The sequence below is a fragment of the Acipenser ruthenus genome, chromosome 47 (assembly GCF_902713425.1).
Source record: "Acipenser ruthenus chromosome 47, fAciRut3.2 maternal haplotype, whole genome shotgun sequence".
In the NCBI taxonomy this organism is placed as follows: Eukaryota; Metazoa; Chordata; class Actinopteri; order Acipenseriformes; family Acipenseridae; genus Acipenser; species Acipenser ruthenus.
This window is the reverse complement of record NC_081235.1, coordinates 3,664,328-3,686,187: the sequence shown is the minus strand read 5'-3', so window position 1 is coordinate 3,686,187 and position 21,860 is coordinate 3,664,328. Positions and strand designations below refer to the sequence as shown.

The window sequence follows — 21,860 nt, the reverse complement described above, 5'->3', positions numbered from 1 at the left end:
TATTCATGCCCTTTTCTACGTAAATTAGCTTCCAGACTTGCTCCTGTGAGTTTTGTTACATTAACAGTTTTATAGTAACTTTATAATAAAATGGTGTGATAAAGCCTTTCTCGTTTAACACAGTAAGCTATCTGAACTGGAGAAGTGAGGCCTGGAATAACAATACCAGCTCTACATGAGTCACTGCTGTGCCTCCAGTCCTTTTACACTCATTAATTCATCCTTGTAAAATTAAACACTCAATGATAATTACTGTATGACTCAGGTAATTACAGTTCGGTACAGCTTAGTGTTGTGATTCACTGTAGACTCCACAGGGAGCTTGTGCATTAGGTAATCCAACACTGGTGCCTCCTCCATTTTCAAACGCTTGAGAATCTTGTCTCCTGCTCCTTTGATTATTTTGAGTAAATATTCCAAAAAATCCTGAATAAAGTGAACAACTGTAACAGGCTTGGTGGTCCAGCGGTTGAATAAAAGGGCTTGATACTAGGTTATATATATAGTCCAGATGGATTTCTGTCTAGTGTGGAATTTAATACAGCAGCTAAAATTTGAGTCTGTTTGTTTTACAGGTTGCAGCTCAAATTTATTTCTCTTTAATGAAATATGCCTTGTTTGAAAATCATTTGAAAAATGCCTCATTTGTGTCTCCTTTTGTCTCTCCAGTAGCGGTTTTAGGAGAAACATTTGAGACATAAATCAGATTGAAATGAGGAGACGAGACCTCAAGCATTTCTCAAGGAAGAGACCTCCATGTCTGCAGCCAGTGCTGTGAAGATCTCCGCATTCCCACAAATAATAATTATACATGACATGTTTTAATTAGGCCTTAGATATATTTCAGTGTCCGTTTATATTATACAGAAATACATTCATGATAGCCATAGCAACAGACTTGTCCATTTTACAGTGAAATGTGATCCGGCAGTGAAAGTGAAAATAATATGAAGAACTCTGGCAAGGAAGGCTATGTGGTCGGCCAAAAGCTAGTTTTTCTTAACCAAAACAAATGCTATCACACAGCTTGAAGAGACTTGAACAACACTTTAAAAACTCTCGCTTTTGTATTGACCAAGGGACTTGCAGTCAGGAATGGGATGAAATAAAATTTAAAAAAATGTCATTTAAAGACTGTTTTTACAGATGAAATAATACACACACAGGATTTATATTTGCATGAGAAAGCAGAGACAAACCCCACACTAAGCAACTTTATCATATTTTATTGTCTCACAAGGCATAAATATAAATTATTGTTAATTTAATTTAATCAGTTTATTCACAACTTGTCAAGTATGAGTCACTTAAAAAAAACAACAAAGAACTGTTTCAATCAAATATATATATTTCTGTGTGTTCTAAAGCCAGAATATCACTGGGGGGCAATAACATACAGACCAGTCACTAATATTTCTAGGTTGGTAGGCAGTGTAATAACATACAGACCAGTCACTAATATTTCTAGGTTGGTAGGCAGTGTAATTGGGAGATAATTGATGCAGGATCCAAATGATTTTGTTGGCCAACACTGTAGCAAACAAACTGGCTGTTTGTAAAACAGACCAGACTGGCTTTTATGGTGTAGTGACATCTTCCACTTCAACTGTTTCTGGAAGAGAATGGAGACCTGCGAAAAAAAACCCAAAAAACAGGCAGCTTTTGCTACTCATTATCACCAACTTTGTTGGCTTACAGAAAAATAGTGTTTCTGTAAAATACTTTTTTGTTTATTAAAATATGGTATGTAGCTCATGCATATATAAAAATAGAAATATTATAAAAATACTGCTATTCTGCAAACATCCAGCTGCACTAACATTACTGGAGTGTATTATATCAGGACCATGGTACCAGTGCAGAGGTGTTCATGTTCATAGGTAGAAGGTAGCTGTGTGAGGAGGAAGCACAACTGGGTCACAAGTCACACAATGTGTCGCTTTTGTCTGGTTTCTGCTCCCAACAAATTTCACCTACAGTGTTGCCAACAAAATTGGGTTGAAATAGTTCATTGCAGTTGAAGCTTAGACCCACTGCTCTAACCACACCCTCAAGTTTGACTCGTTTTCAGTCCTCAGAATGCAGAAACAAAGATCCTATTGTTAGATTGAGAAGAAAAACGAAATTGTCTGTATTGAGTTCAGAATACCAAAAACCAATAGACGAACCTCCATTGCATTCTGCTACATAGTATAATATTATACAGGCTAAAACGTCTTAATTAAAGTCAACTGAATGGAGTTTTCTCTGACTCATAATACAGAGAGCACCTATACACAGTTATATACGGTAATCTTCTGCACTCAAGCAATTGCAATCCCAGTTTTTGGCAATATCATATCTGGAAGTCTACATTCCTAATAAATTCATTCATTATTCTGCATATGTACTTTAGATACATATATAGATATTCATACACTGTATATTAAAACGCCACCCTCCTCTGCAATGCACTCTGTATTTGGGGGCAGCGAGCTTGGCTTTGACCCCTCCAGTTCTGCAGGTCCAGGGTTTGAGTCCTAGTTGTCCTGCTGGGATTGCTCTAATACAGAAGAGGTTCACGTCCTAATAACAGCATCACTGTCACAAGCGCCCTGGAGCTGCTGTGTGATGTCAGTTCCCCACTGTGATGATTTTGTTTTTCTATTTGACGTTGGATATAATCTGATAAACTCTTGATTTTATTCCAACGTTTTTAACCTTGTGATTTGTACATGATTATGAGGACCTGCACTGTTATTTTGTGATTATAAAAGAGTGCTAACCCACGAGTTAAACCCTTCCTCTTATTGCAAGTCTCCTTTTTATTCTGCTAAGAATCTTGTGCGTCTTCACTTTATTATTCATGTTCAACGGCATAGATGAACTGCTGCATCCTGGTACCTTTTGCTGTAGGTCACACCGTCCGCAGTATGAACTCCAGCACAGGAGGTGATTAGGTACCAGGAAGCAGCAGCAGCAACTCTTTAGCTATACCGCTGTCTTTGAAATATTGCAAGATGAAGCATAAAATACAAGCAAGGAAGCAGCGGAAGAAAAGGGGGACCAGTGACAGTAATAAGAGGTAAGCAAATGGACTTCAAAACCTTGGTCAACATTACTTTAACAACAACAGCATCAAAATATATTAACACATGTTTTCAGACATTTTGCACATCTGGCACCTGTAATTTCCACATTACATTAAACAGGCTGTAGGCTTTCAACTCCTTTTTGCCACCCTAAATCAGAAGAGAATACCATCTGTGTCTGTTTATTCAATCTTGTGCATTTCTCTTTGCATGCTGGAATCCAGTAGCTGGCAGCGCTAAAGTCTGAAATATGAACAATTGTTCCGAATCAAATAAAGACCAAGTAATAAATGGCAGGTACATGGTAGAAACTAAGTAACCTATTTAAGTAATGGAGGACCCCAGAGATGACATTGAGCCATGATCTCCAGCAGGGGGCAGTGTGATAGCGGTTTCCCCCAGCAGCATTGTGGAGATCATCATCATTTGCAGGCAGGGAGAGTGAAACGCACAAGTTTCAATACAGAGCGCTGGGTGCTTCACTTCTCAGCTTCGTTGGAGTACATGCCTGCCTCCCAGAGCAGGGCACGGCTGTTCTTGTGTCGTGTCACACGCGTGGCTTCCAGCACCTGTGGAGAGAAGGCATATAAGGGGTCAGACACTCAGGGCCAACTAAACGTTTATCCCAGTGCTAATGCACCAGTCAAAAACAGCCTTAGAAAAGTGTATCATAGTAAAAGCATAGCAAAGTGTAATAAAGCACAGTGACGGTATGGCAAAGCATAGGTAAGCATGGTAAAGCCCACAGAGGTACGGTACCATACTGAAAATGATCGTGTTCTGTATTTCTGCAAAATATGATACCATTGTAGCCATCCTTGTGCTTCAATTACTATGCAAAACCATTGCAATGTCATTGTACCATTGTCTGCCATTCAAGATCATTTGGTAAGGGTAGTTTTGCCAGTTTAGCTTAATGTACTTGATAGAAAACACTGACAACATCTGACAGCAATCTGACAGGTCTTGGGTAGGTGAATGAAGTACTCCCTTAACAACAAGCATGCAGATGTAACTGACTTCTTACCTCGTTGTTCACATCATCACTTGGTTCAATACCAGCATACTGGGGAGACAAACAACAGCAGAAACTTTATAAAGACAGCGAATTAATACATATCTAAACAACAACATGTACACACCCTCCCTGCCACTCAGTCCTGGGTCTCTGGTGGCCAGGTTGAGACCATCAACATCTTTGCGAGCAGACTGATTCAAAACATGGGAAAGGAATTTTAATTAATTGTTCGTCTGTTGCTTTCCTGCTTTCTCCTATACTTAGTTATCACGGATTTCACGTTTTCCGTGAAATGTACCGCTTGCCATGTAATATGCAGTTCCCCGTGAAAATTCAATTAAATATTTAGGAACATTTGCTGTATAATAGCGCTAAAGAAAATGATCAATTTTGAATGTGACAATACAATTATTTCTGCTTTAATAAATATTATGTTTAAATCGTGAAATACATATTTTTAGATTGTGTAATACCGTGAAAAAACACGGTCCTACTTCTAATGACTCTCCTCATAGTGGCTGATGAGTAATGCTGACACGGACAAAAGACGCGCACTAAACTACAGAGCTTGCTTTAGTTGAATGTTGAGACGTTGGTCTTTGAACCCAGTTAGAGAGCTTCACGCCCAGCCCCTGCCTCTCCACCCACTCACCTTTCCCTCCTCATGTTTCATTTTGATCCTTCGCTCCTCAAAGTCCCCCAGCAGCGTCTCGGTCAGACCTTTGAAGCTCGTGCCCTGGCCTGGCTGACCGGAGCTTCTCGGGGTGGACGGAGACTCCGGACACGGGGGGGCTACCCACGGCTGAGCTGTCACCATGGAAACACCCGGAGTGCGCGGAGACTCCGGCCACGGGGGGGCTACCCACGGCTGAGCTGTCACCATGGAAACACCCAGAGTGCGCGAGGTCAGACACTGGGATGAAGGGACACTTATAGGAGTTACCAGGGCCTCCAATTTACCTAAAAAAAAAAAAAAAAAAAAAAAGAAAAAGAGAACATTTCTTATTCTAACCTTTGGAAGAGGTAAAGAAAGAGGATTCTTTTTATATGTTTAAACATCTGTAATTTACACATTTGCTTTCTGGCATATTAAATGTATTATTATTATTATTATTATTATTATTATTATTATTATTATTATTATTATTATTATTATTATTATTATGTAGACCTATTTCTCAAACAGCTCAGGAACCACAACTAGTGGACACAGTTGGAAATGAAATGGAGACAGACTTAAGACATAGGGATAGAGTCACGTCTTTACACAGAGTGGTGAGGGTATGGAATGGGTTATCTGGTGATGCTGAATCATTGGGGTGCTTTAAGACCTGACTTGACAAAGTTTTGATCAGCTAACTGGACGAGCTTTAATACATTTTGTTCTTTTGTTCTATGTGGGGAAAATAATAAAATGTACATCCAGTGGAAAGGAAAACAAGAAGGAAAACAAGAAACGTGCCTTGTGCAGTGTACATATCTGACCACTAGGTTTCACTGTAACTTCACACAGAAGTGAGCTAACTAGCTTTTTTAAAAAAACATAACATTTAAAAATCCATTTCTGTCTACATCATGAACACAGGAATAGGAATAAGAATCCCACAGTCCATGAGTTTGAGACATTCCAGTTTTCCTGTATGAGCTTATTTAAAAACAATTGAACCTGCTCTCTGTACAGTGTGACTCACAGTACAGCCGGGAATGGCACAAACTGCTCTGCAATGTAATTCAAACACGAGATAAGATAATGTGTTAAAGTGCTTTCACATGAGTTCAGAGACGGCTCAACAGTGCCCATGTTACAGTAACCTGGGCTAGTTCAGCCAGTGTCGAAGTGAGAGTCAGTACCATCTAGTGAACAGCAGCTTTGACTTCTTTTGTTTTCCTGGCATCACACCGCTGCACACTAGATGGCGCTGTTGCTTTCTAAAGGCACTGGCTGATCTAGCCGACAGTAAACATGTCTGGCAGCCAAAGAGAACTCAAGAGCAGCTCCTAAACTTATAGTCAAAGCACCTTAACCCAGATATAAAAAAAACACTATTGCAATAAGACTTAAAGGTAATACAATGTAATATGAATCTGCATAGTCTTTAATCTCATTGTATCGTTTCATCACTGCAGTTATCAGCACTAGGGTGGTGTATTAGACACCACTAAATAACAGTAATGTTTGTATTTGATTTCTCTTTGACTTACTGATGACTGTCTTATTTGTGTTTGAGTTATCCAATAGAAATCTAGGTTGAGAGAGTGTCTTGATAGGGATTGGCTACTGAAGCTGATATAAATAAAGGGACCCGCGCTTTAAGGTCAGATTGGTTCAGCTTATGTTCAGGTTATATCATTCTCTCTGGAAGGTAAATGAAGAAATGTTTTAACTATAAAAGTGACTCATATTGTTCTTATCCATTACTGTATGTATCCTGCGAATTCCCTGCCTGAAAAATGCAATAAAACCAACCAATATGTTTCCTGATAGGCTTGTTAATGAGTCGTTTCAAATTCCATTGCATTTAATTGCTTTTCACTCCAATCAGGAGCACCCTCCCTGACTTTATTTAAAATGCTATCCTGTTAAAACTGTACTGACGGTACACATTTGCGTCTTAAAAGAACAATATCGAAGTCCACATTTTTCTTTATTGGTCTGCATGCGTACCAGTTATATGACCCCCTGATAATAACTCAATATGGGAGTGACAGAAACCAGAACCACTCCTAATGATTAGGGACCATAATAAAATAGTTAGAAAGTGTAATAAGTTTAGTTGTTGGAGCACTGAGCAAGCTATTTTGACTGTGGTGTGAGCTCTTCTATTGAAATCCCACATCCTACTCCAATTACATCATTGTAAAGGAAAATACATGTGCTTTTTATTTAGTGCTGTAGTCATTCTTGTTTTAGTCAGCAGAGCAGGAAAAGAATGTTTTCATAACTGATCTAAAGGGGCCAACAGGAAACAATTGCACACATTCTTAAAATAATTCCAACAAAAATGTGAGGAAGGAAATAAAAAGGAAGAACAACTGAAGTTAGAAATAAAAAAAAATAAAAAAGAGAAGATACAGAAAAGGATTCTGAAAAAGAAAACACGAAAAAATTAATTAAAAACAAATTACTCAGATTAAAATTAATTTTTATAATGGACCAAAATATTGTAATAACGTATTGCAGAGAGTGTCTCTTTTTATAAGCATTGAAAGATCTACCAATGAGCGCTGAATATTTTGTTTTACTGGCTCTCATTTGGAGCCCTTTGGGGGCTTGAGGGTTATTCAGCTATCCTCATTCCAGGAATAACTACAGCCGTCTGACAGTTTACGGTGTATCCTTTTTATAATTATATTTTCAAAAAAGTGGTAAAGAAATAATGGAAAACATGACTACAGAATCTTGCTGCAATACCCCTTTGACTGAAGTGTGCTAGACATTGTTCTGTAGTTTTGAAACTAAAAAATCGGTAGTGATGTGTTTAAACATTGCAGTCCATTTCACATTGCATTTGCTCTGAGTGGAAAAAAAACAACGCATGATGCTGTGGTGCCAGTACTGGAGTAAACCTAAGCAACTGATAAAACTATCAGAAATTCAAGTCGTGTAGTTTTACCTTAAGAATTATGATTGGAGCCCCAGTCCTCCTGATAAGCCCTGGTCCCCATGCTGTGTGTGGAGTGCGGCTCTGCTTACCTGCGCTCAGGTTTCTGGTTGTGGTCGCTGGAGCTGGGTTGTCCACGGTGTCCTGGCCCAGGTCTACAGAGGGAGCCAGGCTGGTGCTCCACCTCAACCTGCGCAGATCCTTCTCTCTCTTCAGGTCCTCCTCGATCTCCTGGCGGATCACATCAGGGGTACTCAGCTTGCGGGATCTCAGGTTGAACAGCCCGGGTAGGGCCCTCTGATGTGGTTTCAGATCGTCGCTGACACAGAGACCTGAGGCGTTTCGAAGACCACTGAGCTCTGAGGAGTTTCTACCATCACTGAGTCCAGGGGAATCTTTGACACCCCATCGACTCCCTGGGTACAGCTGGGGCTCCGTTGATGAGGGCTGGGGCTCAAAAGTCTCCTGATGGGGCTGAAACGTCTCCCATTTGGCATTTGGCTCCGCCACCTTTGCTTCATCTTGAACCTGTGTGATGAAGCCCTTTTTAACCACATGAACGGGAGTCTGGCTTGTTGATTCTCTCACAGGCTCATCTGGGTGCCGATGAGGGCAGCAAGGCCCAGCAGAGAAGTTCTCAGTGCTGGCAGTCGTTTTGCCCTCAGCTGGCAAGACTGCTTCCGGAACTGCTTTCTTCGGTTCTTCAGATTTCCTGGCTTCTATCAGTTTACCGGAAATGTTCATCCTGTTGGGAGTAACCGGGACATCATCGGCTTGCAGCTCGAAGATTTTCTTGCGTTCTTCTAGTTCCTGGGGTTTCCCGTGGTCGTAGAGCCCTGGGGCCTTCCCCTCATGGTGGAGATCTTCTTCCCTGCGGGTCTCACGCTCAATCTCCCGCTGCACAAAGAAGCTCACCCGCCCTTTCTCCTTGCTCCTGCTGACCACCGGGGAATTGGCCGAGCTAGTCTGGGAGAGGACAGGCCTGGTCTTGATATCTACCATCTCCACCAGATTCGTCCGGGAGATCCCTCGCTCCTGCCGGAGTCTCTCTTCCCTTTCCTGGTTGATGCGGATCTCCCGTTCGATGGGCGTTTCTGACTTTGGCTTCGAAATCCGCCCTGTATCTGGGGTGCTGGAGAGTTCATTAGAGAGGCTTCCATCACTGGTGTAGCCGGCTCCATAGTCACCCAAGCCAGAATCAAGGTCATCAAAAGAGAAGGTCACGTAGTGCTGCCACTTGTTCTTATTTATCTGATCTTCTGCACCCACTCTTTTCATGGTGAAAGCCACATCCTTGACCGGGCCTTGATGTTGGTCGTGGATGGGGCTACTTTCTCCAGGGCTGTCGTAATGCACCTTGATTGCTTTGATGGTGCTCCCTTCCAACAGTGGGCTCTCCTGAACATTTTTGGGCGTCATCTGTAGTGGTTGCCTGGGACTTTGAAGAAAAGGGCTTTGGTTTGACTTTTCCATCAAGAGGAACTGCTGCCGTGCGGCGCTAAAGTTGATCTGCTCGGTGTCCACACTCCCAGGCTCTATGTCAATGGAAGAGCCCTGCCTGGGAGGCAGGGGACTGTAGTAAAGGGACATCTCTTCTGGAGGCCTGCTGTTGTTGAGTGTCCCGGCTAGATCGAGCCCTTCCAGGGAGCTCCACTGCTCTGCAAAGATGGGATTCTTCTTGGGCGCTTGGGTGCGGATGATATCCCGCCTGTCACAATCAATCTCTTTTTCCAGAGAGTGAACCGGAACCTTGTAGCTGGACTCTTCATTGTCTTCTCCGGGGAAAAGCTTCTCCGGTCTCTTCTCCTCTTGGTAGGCCCGCACCTCAAAGCCGTTTTCTCTCCTCAGGGTGGCTAGCTTGGCTTCCCTCTCGGGAGAGGTCCTCCAGGCTTCTGTCTTGCCTGCTTCAAGGCCCTGCTCTACAAAGGAGTAAAACCCCCTTCTGGATCCTGGGCTCTCTGGCCTTATTGGGCGAACCAGGCCTCCTTCATCCTCAACCACTGCCATCTGTTTGCCCTGAACTACCACATCCCCCCCCAGCCCCTCCCCTTGGTCCAGCGTGACTGTGGCGCAAGACTGGGTCCGCAACACTGTAATGTCTTCATAGCTGTAGCCATTTGTGTAGTTCCCAGCATACTGTCTTTCTGTCACTGTCTTTCTGTCATTGATTTTCCATGGATAGTTTGTCGTCCCCAGTTTGGGAGACAAGGGTTTTATTACCCATTTTTTGGGCGAGTTCTCCATTGGCAGCTTTGGTTCTACGAGGCCCTGTGAGATTGACGAGTTGTCTATAGCCGACAGATGTCTAGCGATGTCCACTGCTTCGTTTTCCTCTTGGGTCAACTGTGGACCATCCTGTGGCCTGTATGTTGGATCTGTTGGCTGTTTCTATAACACACAAATCAGAAAATTGTGGTTAGACTGAACCAGACTCTAATGCTAAATGTCACGGCCAAATGCAATTAATCCTTTTGAATTCTGGCATTCACAAACCTACATTTACAACCATCTCAGGAAAACTAATTTTAAAAATAGAAATGCAGTTACCATAATATGGAGTTATAAAACACCCTGCAGTGTTTAGAAGAAACACATTACTTTAACTTTGCATCAACTTGTGTTTGCCCTATCGCAGCAATATATCACACATAATCCTGATTGTTCTCTTAAACTACTTAGTGCTGGCTTGGTGGGCCAGTGGTTAAAGAAAAGGGCTTGGTACCAGGAGGTTCCTGGTATGAAACCCATCCGTGTCTCAGTATCATTTCAACAGAAATCACTGAAGCACATATTCTGATTCCAGCCAAGGACTAAACTTCATGAGGTATTGATATTGTATTGACACAACTATTCCAATGGCTGGAGATCCATCCTTCTTATAAACCTGTGAAGAACCAGATTCCAGCCATGTCATTCTCAAACTCCAGTCCCATTCACAATCCCCTCCTCCCCTGAGCCAGTCACTCAGCCACTGACTCACTGTGTGTGACCCTGAGCAAGTCACTGAACCTCCTTGTGCTCCGTCCTTCGGATGAGACATAAAACCGAGGTCCTATTGTAAGTGACTTCACCCCCGAGTCTCTGTAAGTCACTGTGAATAAAAATGTCTGCTAAATGACTAATAATAATAATAATAATAATTATTATTATTATTATTATTATTATTATTATTATTATTATTAATAACAATGTATCCAGACCCTCCTGCAACATTTTCTGTTCCCACAACAGGAACTAATTTCAGTCAGAGCACCAACAACGTTGCAGGAGGAAGCATGATCTGGATACACACTGTGATATTTTAAGAGGAATTTTCTTTTCCTATCGAACGATCCCGAGTAAAAGAAAATGTATTCCCCAGGTGATCCATGATGTGTGAATAAAAATCAGGATCAGGTTTAAAAAAAAAATACGGACAACACAGGATACAGCAAAGGTATTTCTGGAAGACAATACAGCTACAAAAGGATATCGCAAACGTGTACTGGAAGCCATAATACTAGTACAATATTTAATGTTAGATTAAGTATATGGAAAACTATAAAGTGGTATGTAATTCAATATGTTAACATAACATTATTGAGCAGGATTCATTGGACTTTATGAAGCAAAATGAGTTAATTCTATAGGGTGTATAGTTTTGGCTGTAAATACACTGTCAAGAGAAAGGTTCCATATTCAGTATGATTTCAATGATCAATGACGTCAGCTCGCTGTATCTGGAACTTGAACCCTCAGCACTGCCTGACTGTTTATTGCTGGATCATAAAGCACTTATAATGAGCCTGCTCCTCTAACTGTTTCTTTCCCAGATTATAACAGATGATGATTAACCTGGACTGTTGGCTGCATAAACTCCAACAGTCACCACTGTGTCTATCATATGAATCTCAGCCTATTTGTTTAAACCACCTGTTGTCTTTAATATAGAAATTGGACCTAATTCAAAAACTGTGCAGAACAGTTTGATTAATATTTATATTGATTTGATTAACATGTCATCTATAACTTATATCACTGAATCAGAAATTCAAAAGGTAATGAAATACTAAAAGCAACTTAGTAAATTAAATGACAAACTTTTTCAGTGTCTTAATTTGAAAAAAGACCTCCAGTCAAAATTGTCATTTGCACCAGTTTATGGATGAAAGGTCCAACTTACAAGTCACTTAGACAAATGCTTAGGCAAAGGTTTCTATCAGTATAATCAATGATCTGGTTTAATATACAAATTATTATTATAAAATGTGCATTAAACTTAAAATGAATAAGTTAAACATATCTAACATTTACTGTATACAGGCCCTATTACTTTTATACAGGCCCTATTATTTTTTTTTCAATATCGTTTGAGGATGTCTGATTTAATACAAATTGTACCTGAGGCACCTCTCGGAATTCCATTCAACTGCAGTGAATTCCGAACAATGACATCACAAGCTACCTCAGCCACTTAACACTATTCTCTGCATCTCTCTTTTCAATGAAAATGACAACAGACTAAATTAAGGTTGGACATGAATAGAAAACAAATACAACTGGATTGTTGTAAGTTGCATAATGCAGTATATAATAAATGATATTATTATTAATGAGTCATTTAGCAGACACATTTATCCAAAGCAACTCACAGAGACTAGGGGGTGAACTATGCATCACAACTGCTGCTGCAGAGTCACTTACAATAGATCTCGGTTTTATGTCTCATCCGAAGGACGGAGCACAAGGAGGTTCAGTGACTTGCTCAGCGTCACACACAGTGAACCAGCGGCTGAGCGGGGATTGAACTGGGAACCTCCTGGTAACAAGCCCCTTCCTTTAACCACTGGACCACCAAATCTTCTAATAGAGCTATAGGACTGTGAGTCTCTGTGCACAGGTTCACTTTTGCATGTAGTGATATTCCCTTCTGCACAGGCGATGTGCTCTCCTATCACCCCGTATAATATTACAGGTCCCCGTCAGTACAGCGATGCCAACATGCATGTGTGTGCGTGTGTGTGTCTGTGTGTGTGTGTGTCTGTGCTAAGAGAAGTTATCACCCATTGCTCTCGCAGCACTAACAAAGCTATTGTTAACTTTACTAAATGTTATTTGATAGGTTGAATTATTTATAAATCAGTTTTGCTATGACTGGGTTTTCTGCTTTACTTTACAACCCTGTTTTTAAGGCAGCATACTTTAATAAGCTCAAATTCCTGACATAGTTCTGTGATAAGGCCACGCATCGGGTCAAAAGTTTTCTTACTGGGAACATCAGCTTCCTGGTTTTTTATCTGCATGGAATGTTATAGGAGTCAAAGGTAATATATTTGAAATGAGAAAACGACTCGCTATTGCCAGCATTTGAGAAAAAAACAATTTATGAGTGCTTGAGAGACCTTGAGTTATATTACTTTGGTTTTTAGTTTGCTAAATTAACAGGTGTAAAACAGGCGTTTATTTGGCTTACACCTTAAAAGTAAAGGCTCGCTCTCGCTTCGTATTCTCTTAGATCTAAGTGCAGCATTTGACACTATTGACCATCCTATCCTGTTTGAACATCGAGCATCTTGTGGGACTGTCAGGCACTGTATAGTCTTGGTTTAAATCATATCTTTCAAATAGGCAACAGTATGTTAAACTTGGGGTAGATACTTCCTTTCTATCTGAAGTTGCATGTGGCGTCCCACAGGGTTCTGTTCTCGGACTGATCTTGTTCTCTTTATACATGCTGCCCCTGGACGATATTGTCCGTAGACATGAGGTCAGCTTTCATTGTTATGCTGAGCACACTGTAAGCTTCCCTGCAGCCCACACTATGCTCGGACCAGCTGATCTTCACCACAGGAAGTGATAAGGGTTCAGGAAGAAGCTAACTTTCTAATTGTGTTGTGTGGCGGATGGGAAATCAGCATATCCCAAATAAACAGAAGCACAACGATCTTCAGAGCAATACCGGTGCTAATGTTAACAAGCACTTCACACACATTCATTCCCCTCCACGACTGCAGTTCAAGTTAGAGGTATCAGTGTTATGCCAATGTAAATCACCATGACCTATATACACTGTATGCACATACAGTATAGCAATTTGATTGAGACTCATATCAAATTTGATTGCATCTCATATCACCTAATAGCTTAGAACTGTTTGTAGCTTGTGCTTCTCTATATGTGTGTAAAAACATAGAGACATTAAGACAACAACTCACCCCCATATAATGCCAGATTCTGAAAACTCATACAGTATATTATATATATATATATATATAAATACATGAGTGCAAGTCTGACATCCAAACAGACTTTCAAACAGACAGACAGCTTGCCTATCCTCTCAATGTGACATCAGAATTTGATAAAGCTTTCTCCAGGTGAATTAAAAAAAAGTGTCTCATTAAAAATTAACAACATGTTCATTGTGAATACGAGACCCATTCACAAAGCTTTAACTCGTTAGCTATTTAAACCCTTTTTGTAAGTCTGTTTGGATGTATTAAATATAGTGTTAACTGCTGTTTGTTTTTTTTAGAAAGTGTCATGAATATCAGGCTTCATTTTATTCATACAAAATACTTTAACTAACTTTAAATATTCATGAAACTTTCCTAAACTGTTCTAAAAGAGGCAGTATAAAATGGTATTCTAATCATAAAGACAGACTTTGAAATAGCTTAAGTTAAAACACTGTAAATATAGTAACACATTTAGAGAATAATTGAAAGTATGTTGCTAGGCCCATATTTAATATGGTGGTACACTTTTCTGTTGCATTGCTACAGTGTTTGCTACGATCATCAGAAACACTATGCATGTAACAAATTAGACGATATTATACTTACATTATTAGATAGTCAACTGCAACATAGCAAAAAGCTGAATTAGGCCTCCTTTTCTCACGCAGGTGTTTTTCAAAGGGCTGTACAACGGTGGTTTGTGGTGAGTGTTTTGTGTGCGTACGGTGGGAGGGGGCAGGGGGGGAGTATTCGACTGTGCCCTTCTGATAAGGGGGGCCAAGTAATCAGATTTCCAGGAATTCACCTCCTTAAGCCCTCCGTTGAGCAGACAGTAATAAGTGCTGCAGTCTTTGACAGTGGCAACACTGACGGAGCCTGGCACTGTCCTGTTTGGGATACTATAATGCCAGCGTATTACCCTGAAGAAACTCCAGCAGAACCATCAGCAGACCACAGCACTACCAGCAACACAATGGATTGGAGATGCACAGTCACAGACAAACGTATTGGCACCCTACACGTAATATAAGATCATTCAAGAAAACCGGGTAAATACAAGCATTTAGTGAACATTAGCCACTAATTAATACCAAAATACTCAATTTCTGGTAGTTTAACAAACAAGCTTTATAAAAATAAAATAAAAGCACTTAGCAATTTAAAATATTTGTTCATGACAAAAGTATTGGCACTTTCACACTAAAAGTCTGTAAAAATGTCAATTAAAAATATATATCATTGATTGAAAACCGTTACACAGTAACTAAGCTGCATTAAATTCATTAGCCAGAAAAATTGTTTCCAACATCTATTGAAGAACGTTTTGGCAACACAACAGATGTTGGTCAAGACAAAGAAGTTGGTTTTACGTTTGAGAAAAGCACACGTAGGAAACTACGACAAAGGAAAATGGCTACAGAGCATTATCAAAGAAATACGGAATATCAAAATCCACAATCAGAGCAATAATCTAAAAGTACCACAGAACAAATTCCATTGAAACGCTTGAAAGAAGTGGACGTCTAAAGAAAAGTACGGTTAAAGCAGGTAGGAGAATGGCAGCCAGTTTATCTTCCAACGTGACAACAACCCAAAGCATACAGCTAAGTCAACTTCTTATTGAAGAAAACGAAGATACAAGTTCTGGAATGGTCTTTGCAATCATCAGCTCTCAATAGAAATGTTTTGAACTGATCTCAAAAAAGCTGCAGCCAAACATTATGCATCCAATTTGTCAGAGATGAAGGAAATATGCAAGATAGAATGGGCCCAGATTTCACCAACAAGATGTAACATACTGGTTAAGAATTATCACAAACGTCTCAACGCAAAAAAAGCAAAAGGAGGACACGCACAACACTAAAGCAGGGGTGTCAATACTTCTGTCATGAACGATTACTTTAAGTGATAAAAGTTTGTTTTTTCATAACGATTATTGGTTAAATTACTAGAAATTGCATATTTTGCTTTTTGTTTTATTAAAAAGTACTGGATGTCTGTCCTTAATCTCTTACCTTGTATTACGGTAGAATAAGCGTAGGGTGCCAATACTTTTGTCTGAGACTGTATTACACAACACAGTGCAGTGGTGACTGTATTACACAGCACAGTGCAGTGGTGACTGTATTACACAGCACAGTGCAGTGGTGACTGTATTACACAGCACAGTGCAGTGGTGACTGTATTACACAGCACAGTGCAGTGGTGACTGTATTACACAGCACAGTGCAGTGGTGACTGTATTACAGAGCACAGTACAGTGGTGACTGTATTACACAGCACAGTGCAGTGGTGACTGTATTACACAGCACAGTGCAGTGGTGACTGTATTACAGAGCACAGTACAGTGGTGACTGTATTACACAGCACAGTGCAGTGGTGACTGTATTACACAGCACAGTACAGTGGTGACTATATTACACAGCACGGTACTGTGGTGACTGTATTACACAGCACGGTACTGTGGTGACTGTATTACACAGCACAGTACTGTGGTGACTGTATTACACAGCACAGTACAGTGGTCACTGTATTACACAGCACAGTACAGTGGTCGTGATATGTTAACACACTGTCTGCTGCTATGGTTAAGCATGCAGTGTGTGTTACCTCAAACCATTGTGTGATCATCCCCTTTAATAGTTTACCATGGTAAATCTGCAGTCATGCTGCAACTTCCCCATGGTAATCCTATCCATTACTATAGTACTGTAGTTTACCATGCTTTTCTATGTTTTTTTAACATGCTTTACAATAAATCTCTGGGCTTAGCACTGTGGTATCATTCTGCCCATGGCTTCATACCTTCATACTGTACCACTGGCCCTTAGTACAGAAACCAATGCCACGACAGTGTCACAGACGAAGCAGATACAAGTACTGGAGTGAATTGTATGTTAGTCGCATTGCTGATAAGCAGGTGAATAAATCACAGCCCAGATGTAAAGCAGGATTAATAGAGATTTGCTCATTAGATCACACAGAAAATGTATTTGCACTTACCGCTTGTCTGTCTGTCACTGTCTTTGGTACAGTCTCGATAGCACCTGCCCTATGATAAAGACCAATACACCTACTGAGAAACACTGTCTATCTCTGTCTCTCTCAGAGACCTTTGGGGTTTGTGTGCATTGCAGGCAAAGTTCAGAGTATATCAGGCAGACCAAAGGGCCACACACCCACAGAGGGAGAGAGAGAGAGAGAGAGAGAGAGAGAGAGAGAGAGAGAGAGAGAGAGAGAGAGAGAGAGAGAGAGAGAGAAATTGAAACGTCCCTGCTATTAACACACTACGGACTGTGAGGGAATCCATTCACTGAGCAGATACAATGTATCCATGACTACAGACACTGAATTCTAAACGTACAATGTATAAGAAACTATAGAATGTTCACAGAGTTTAAACCCAGACTTTAATAACCTGCTAGTTTCTGAAAGGAAAAAAAAAATCAGGTAATATAATTCAAGGTCTTTTAGTTAAAGTTTTTTGTGTCTCAGTTTTGCATTTAATAAATTTGGCTTCACGTCAAGTTGGCAACCTTGCTGGCTAAGTTTTCATTTACAGATTTGTTGCCCATGTGTAAAGTTTGGGTCTATTTATGTTATCATAGGAACAGCTTGGATACACTTAAATGCAGCTGCAAACACATCTTTTCTCATTAATAAGCAGTACAATACAAAAGTGCCCTGATAGCATGGCTTTAGGGAGGTGTGTCGGGGTACACCCCGCCCCTGTGTGTATTTTGTTTATTTGTGTGGTATTATTATTATTATTTAAGTGTATGTATTTGTGCACGGGTGTTTTAGGTCGGCAATAAAGGGTTAATTGCCTTCCCTGCCAAATCAGTTCACGTACAGAATGTGCCTGAGCCCGACTGAATGATTAACTCGCAATCAAGCTCAGGCACAGCTGCATAAAAGAGGCAGGAACCTCTCACTTTTGGTTGGGTTTTGTTCAGAGGAGGAACTTAATTTTAATGATATACAAAGAGATTAACAATTGCTACTCGTGCTGGCTTTATACCAGCACAATACTTCACTGTGTCTGTCTGTTTGTTTTTGACCATTGAGCGTTTTCTGGCTTATGAAACGTGTTTTGTTTTGTGTTTTGTTTAAATCTTTTATTAAATAAATGCGCATCAGAGCTTTAAACCGCAGTAATGGTCAGTCTCATCCTGGTCTGTGACGTCAGCACCAAGCCACCTGGCCACAGGAGGTTTGTGAGAGACAGTTATGCTGCAATTATTCTATAATAAATAAGATAAGGATTTAGAAAGTAAAGAAGCCCTAGTGCAGTTAGCCCAAACAAAAATGTAGAGGTAAGGTGCAGGATAGTTGGGAAAAATCCAGGATCAATTTTAAGGAATGGCAAATGTCCCAGACATACAGGAAGACAAAGGCTGCAGAGGTCTGTGACAATCAATATACACAACACTGAATACAAGGCAGCCTCACTGTTGTAGAAAATGATTTTTAAAGGTTTAAAATAAAGGATCAGGTCTACCACGGGCCCCCTTTGTCTTGTGTTGAAGATATGGTGATTCTTTAATTGGAGGCTGACAGATCAAGCACAATGTTGTAGATAAGAAATTTAAAAAAAGGTTTCTTCCTGGTATCTGATCACTTTCTCTTTTCTAGACCTGATTTGCAGCTAGACCTTTTGAGTAAAACTCAGCCATACTGCAGGAATTTTCAGAACAGGAAGTAGCAGCAGCTTTTTGTTTCCATCCCATTGTCTTTGAAGCATCTACATATACCACACAAGAAAAGGGGAACCAGTGATAACAGTGAGGTGAGATATTAAAACCGTGGTTGCCACGCCTTCACACCCTTATTTTTACCTTGAGTTCGTGCTCCATGCTCTTGCACAGTACCTGCCAGGGAGGGGTGTACTTGAACATACTCGGCTCCCCTTGCGCTGTGTGGGAGAGAGGAGTCAGTGCCGGCCACTCTCCCAGTCTGCAGGCTCTCTCTGGGGGTCAAGGGAAACACACAGTACAGCCAGCTCCATCGGCCCTGGAGAAAGACAAGGAGAGCTGCTGCCACTTCGTATCCTTGTCAGCAGCTAATGGACTTCATTGTGTTAGCTTTCCCTTCTCTTCTATGAGGTTGACAATCAGTCTCAGTGGTTCTGTTGATCCAATTTATAATTTGAATATTCGTTCTCTGTAAAACTGAGCACTGATTGGAGGGTATTACTGTCTGGTAGTTGACTGCGTCAGGAAGGTAAGCAGCTGTATACACAAGGCCACTTAGTAAGGTAATGCCTAACCCTTATACAAGTTTACCACAGTACCAATCGCTGCTTTTCCTATCAGTGCTCTTTTTCAGTGTTACTTCATTGGACCGAAGCTGTCACTCACTAAAGGGGAGGTCCTGCTACAGGAACCGTATCCCTGACACAATTTAAATATACTTTTGTGAGATTAAAATCCCCTAAATGAATCCCTCTGCTAGATCCCAAAGATCCTGATGGTCCTTGGTTTTGGTTCACTCACCCTGGCTATACACACTGTCATGTGCTTCACATTGAGGGGGATGAAGAAGAGCAGAGGACTGTCTTTCCAGCTCCTTCTTAAAGGCATGTGACCAGGGATAATCAGTCAATTAATGCCTGGCCACATTCCGCACATGGATTTGAATTAGGCAGGGAGAGAATTCTAACCTCCAGCTCTGCCCTATCTAGCACAAAACAATTTTATTTATAAACCAAACAAAAACACGTTATTTAGAAGTGCAGGGTCTTAGCCCTGCCACAGATGGCAATACATATTATCTATTAGCTAATATGTACTGAACTTATTTAGTTAATTTTACAAGAAACAAACACACATTATAATTGAAGGTCTCTTCAGCACAAGGAGCTTGTTTCTCAGTTTTGTAAAAGTGAAATGTTACTGGAGTACTAAATGGGGCCCAAGTTAACCTTTACTCTTTATTGCTTTCACTGACAGTAATCAGAGCAAATTTGACTGAAGTCAGCCCGGGCCCACAGTGTGCTCAACTTTAGCAGGGCAGAATTCACAGCTTGCAACAAAAACAGCACAGGTGCTTTTCCAAGGGTAGTCAGAAAGCCACAGATTTAACGAGAGCCCATTGATGCTTACTGATGCAGAACCCCATTCAGACAGCTCTGCAAGGGTCCCAATGGACCAGCAACCCCTTCCATCCACCACTCTCTCCAGAATCTGTCTCAACTTCCAAATGCGTCCTCTGGACCTAGTCTTCTTATTTCTAGACTAAATAGGTACAGCTTTCTCAGCCTGTCCTCATACCTCATACCCTTGAGCCCTGGGATTGGTCTAGTTGTTCTTCAAGGGACTCTTTCGAAGCCTAAATGTCTTTTTGTAGCGTGGAGACCAAAACTGATCACAGAGATCCAAGTGTGGTCTCACCAGGGATTATACAACCTTATCATTTAAACTGATGCTGTGGGACTAGCCAAAATGCAGACCACCCAAGTGACCCGTATTTCACAGACACTGACATTAAAACCCGCAGACCCGCGGCAGTCATTATACAACCCACAAACTAAAACAATGTAAGATTCCTGCTTGGGTGATTTGTCATTATCATTATCATTATCATTATATGATTATTTTATTTAATTTTACTGCAGCAGGGAATCCACCTGGATTGCATCAACCTCCTGTTTCTAATATATAGATGGTTGAATGTCTAGCTGTGGCTTTACCTGGCAGGGTGTAGTTTGATTAAATCAACCCCACAGTTTCTTATAAATTGCTTGGAGGTTTTTATGTTAATAAGATGATTCCGACAAAAACCAACACAAACATACATAGCATTGGAAAAACATGTACACTAACCTTTTAGAAGTTAGCTAGCTGGTAATTAATTGAATAAAATCCTCAATTTGCAGTAGTCCAATGTCAGGGCTTACCTACCTACCCAGCAACCAACTGACTTTTAAAAATTAGAATTTTTAGATGTGTAAACCTAAGCCACCCCCTCTCTCTCTCTCTGATTCCCCCACCCCCTAGTTGAAATGGGCCCGTTCTAGTAGGTATTAGTGAACACAATGGGTTCCCGGACAGACAGACGGACAGAGAATGCTGGGATGGCGTGACTGGCTGCGTTTTCAGACTCCACACGTGTGCTGACCTCAGGGTAATGTCACTGGAATGCTGCTGACCGTCAGCAACTCGGACAAAGAAAACAGACCAAAAAATCCTGTGCTTTGTTGAGCTGGGTCTTTGTGAGGGATTGATAGTCTTACAGTACCTTTCCATCTGCACCATGAAACCAGTCACTAAAACTCATCCCGTTCCCAGTATCAAACTGGGGCTGCAGCCGGTTCCACCTGCAGTCTACAATCCAATCTGCAGCCAGGTATCACACAACATCAAAGAGCACCTGTATGAATTTAATAATTAAATTCCCTGACAGTTTAATATATCCACAGCCCTTATATTCTGCCTATTTGTTTTCTGCACTCTGAGATTTAAAACCTGCTTCCCCCATTAGGTAACTCCCCCATCAGTGTGGAGAGATGGAGTTCTGCCAGCCTGCAATCCTAACTGGGGCTCCTAATTGAAATGGATTTGATGCTGCTGATGGAAATGAACAAGTCTGATTTCAAATTTCAAGTCAGTCCCAGTAACAGACGAACCTGTGCATTAGGTACCGAGACACACATCTTAACGAGCACACCTCATCCTCCTGGTTCCCTTCGTTGTTGTGTGGATTTTCACGTGAACTTCGTTGCTTCCTCCGGGGAAAGGGCAAAGTCAAAGAGTATGAAAGCAAATTCAACAGTATAAAACTAGCAAGGAATTTCACAGAACCATAATGTAACTGCTACTGGCAGCAACTGAGCTGCTTCTTGCTAGTTGCACACTGTTAAAAGAGTTTTATTCCTTTCAAAAATGTGACTTTGCCCTTGTTCCTAAATAGGGCCCTATAAATTGACTTGCTTCCTGTGTTACAGGCAAAA

The 21,860-nt window shown here is 40.9% G+C and overlaps 1 protein-coding gene across 3 annotated transcripts; it reads right to left on the bottom strand.

Moving 5' to 3' along the window:
* Positions 1-1,210: 1,210 nt before the first annotated feature.
* Positions 1,211-20,846, bottom strand: LOC117966288 (mitotic interactor and substrate of PLK1-like). 3 transcript variants are annotated; one of them, XM_059014216.1, is made up of 7 exons: positions 20,734-20,845; positions 18,748-18,922; positions 16,913-17,022; positions 7,784-10,079; positions 4,742-5,049; positions 4,099-4,137; positions 1,211-3,640 (listed from the first exon to the last, which is right to left on the bottom strand). In XM_059014216.1, exons 4-7 carry the CDS (start codon positions 9,933-9,935, stop codon positions 3,551-3,553), a joined length of 2,589 nt encoding a protein of 862 aa, XP_058870199.1. In that variant the 5' UTR covers positions 9,936-10,079; positions 16,913-17,022; positions 18,748-18,922; positions 20,734-20,845; the 3' UTR covers positions 1,211-3,550. The 3 variants fall into 3 exon arrangements, with proteins under 3 accessions (XP_058870199.1, XP_058870198.1, XP_058870200.1); XM_059014215.1 differs by lacking the exon at positions 16,913-17,022 and having other exon boundaries at positions 20,734-20,846; XM_059014217.1 differs by lacking the exons at positions 16,913-17,022; positions 18,748-18,922; positions 20,734-20,845 and adding an exon at positions 14,516-14,625.
* Positions 20,847-21,860: the final 1,014 nt, after the last annotated feature.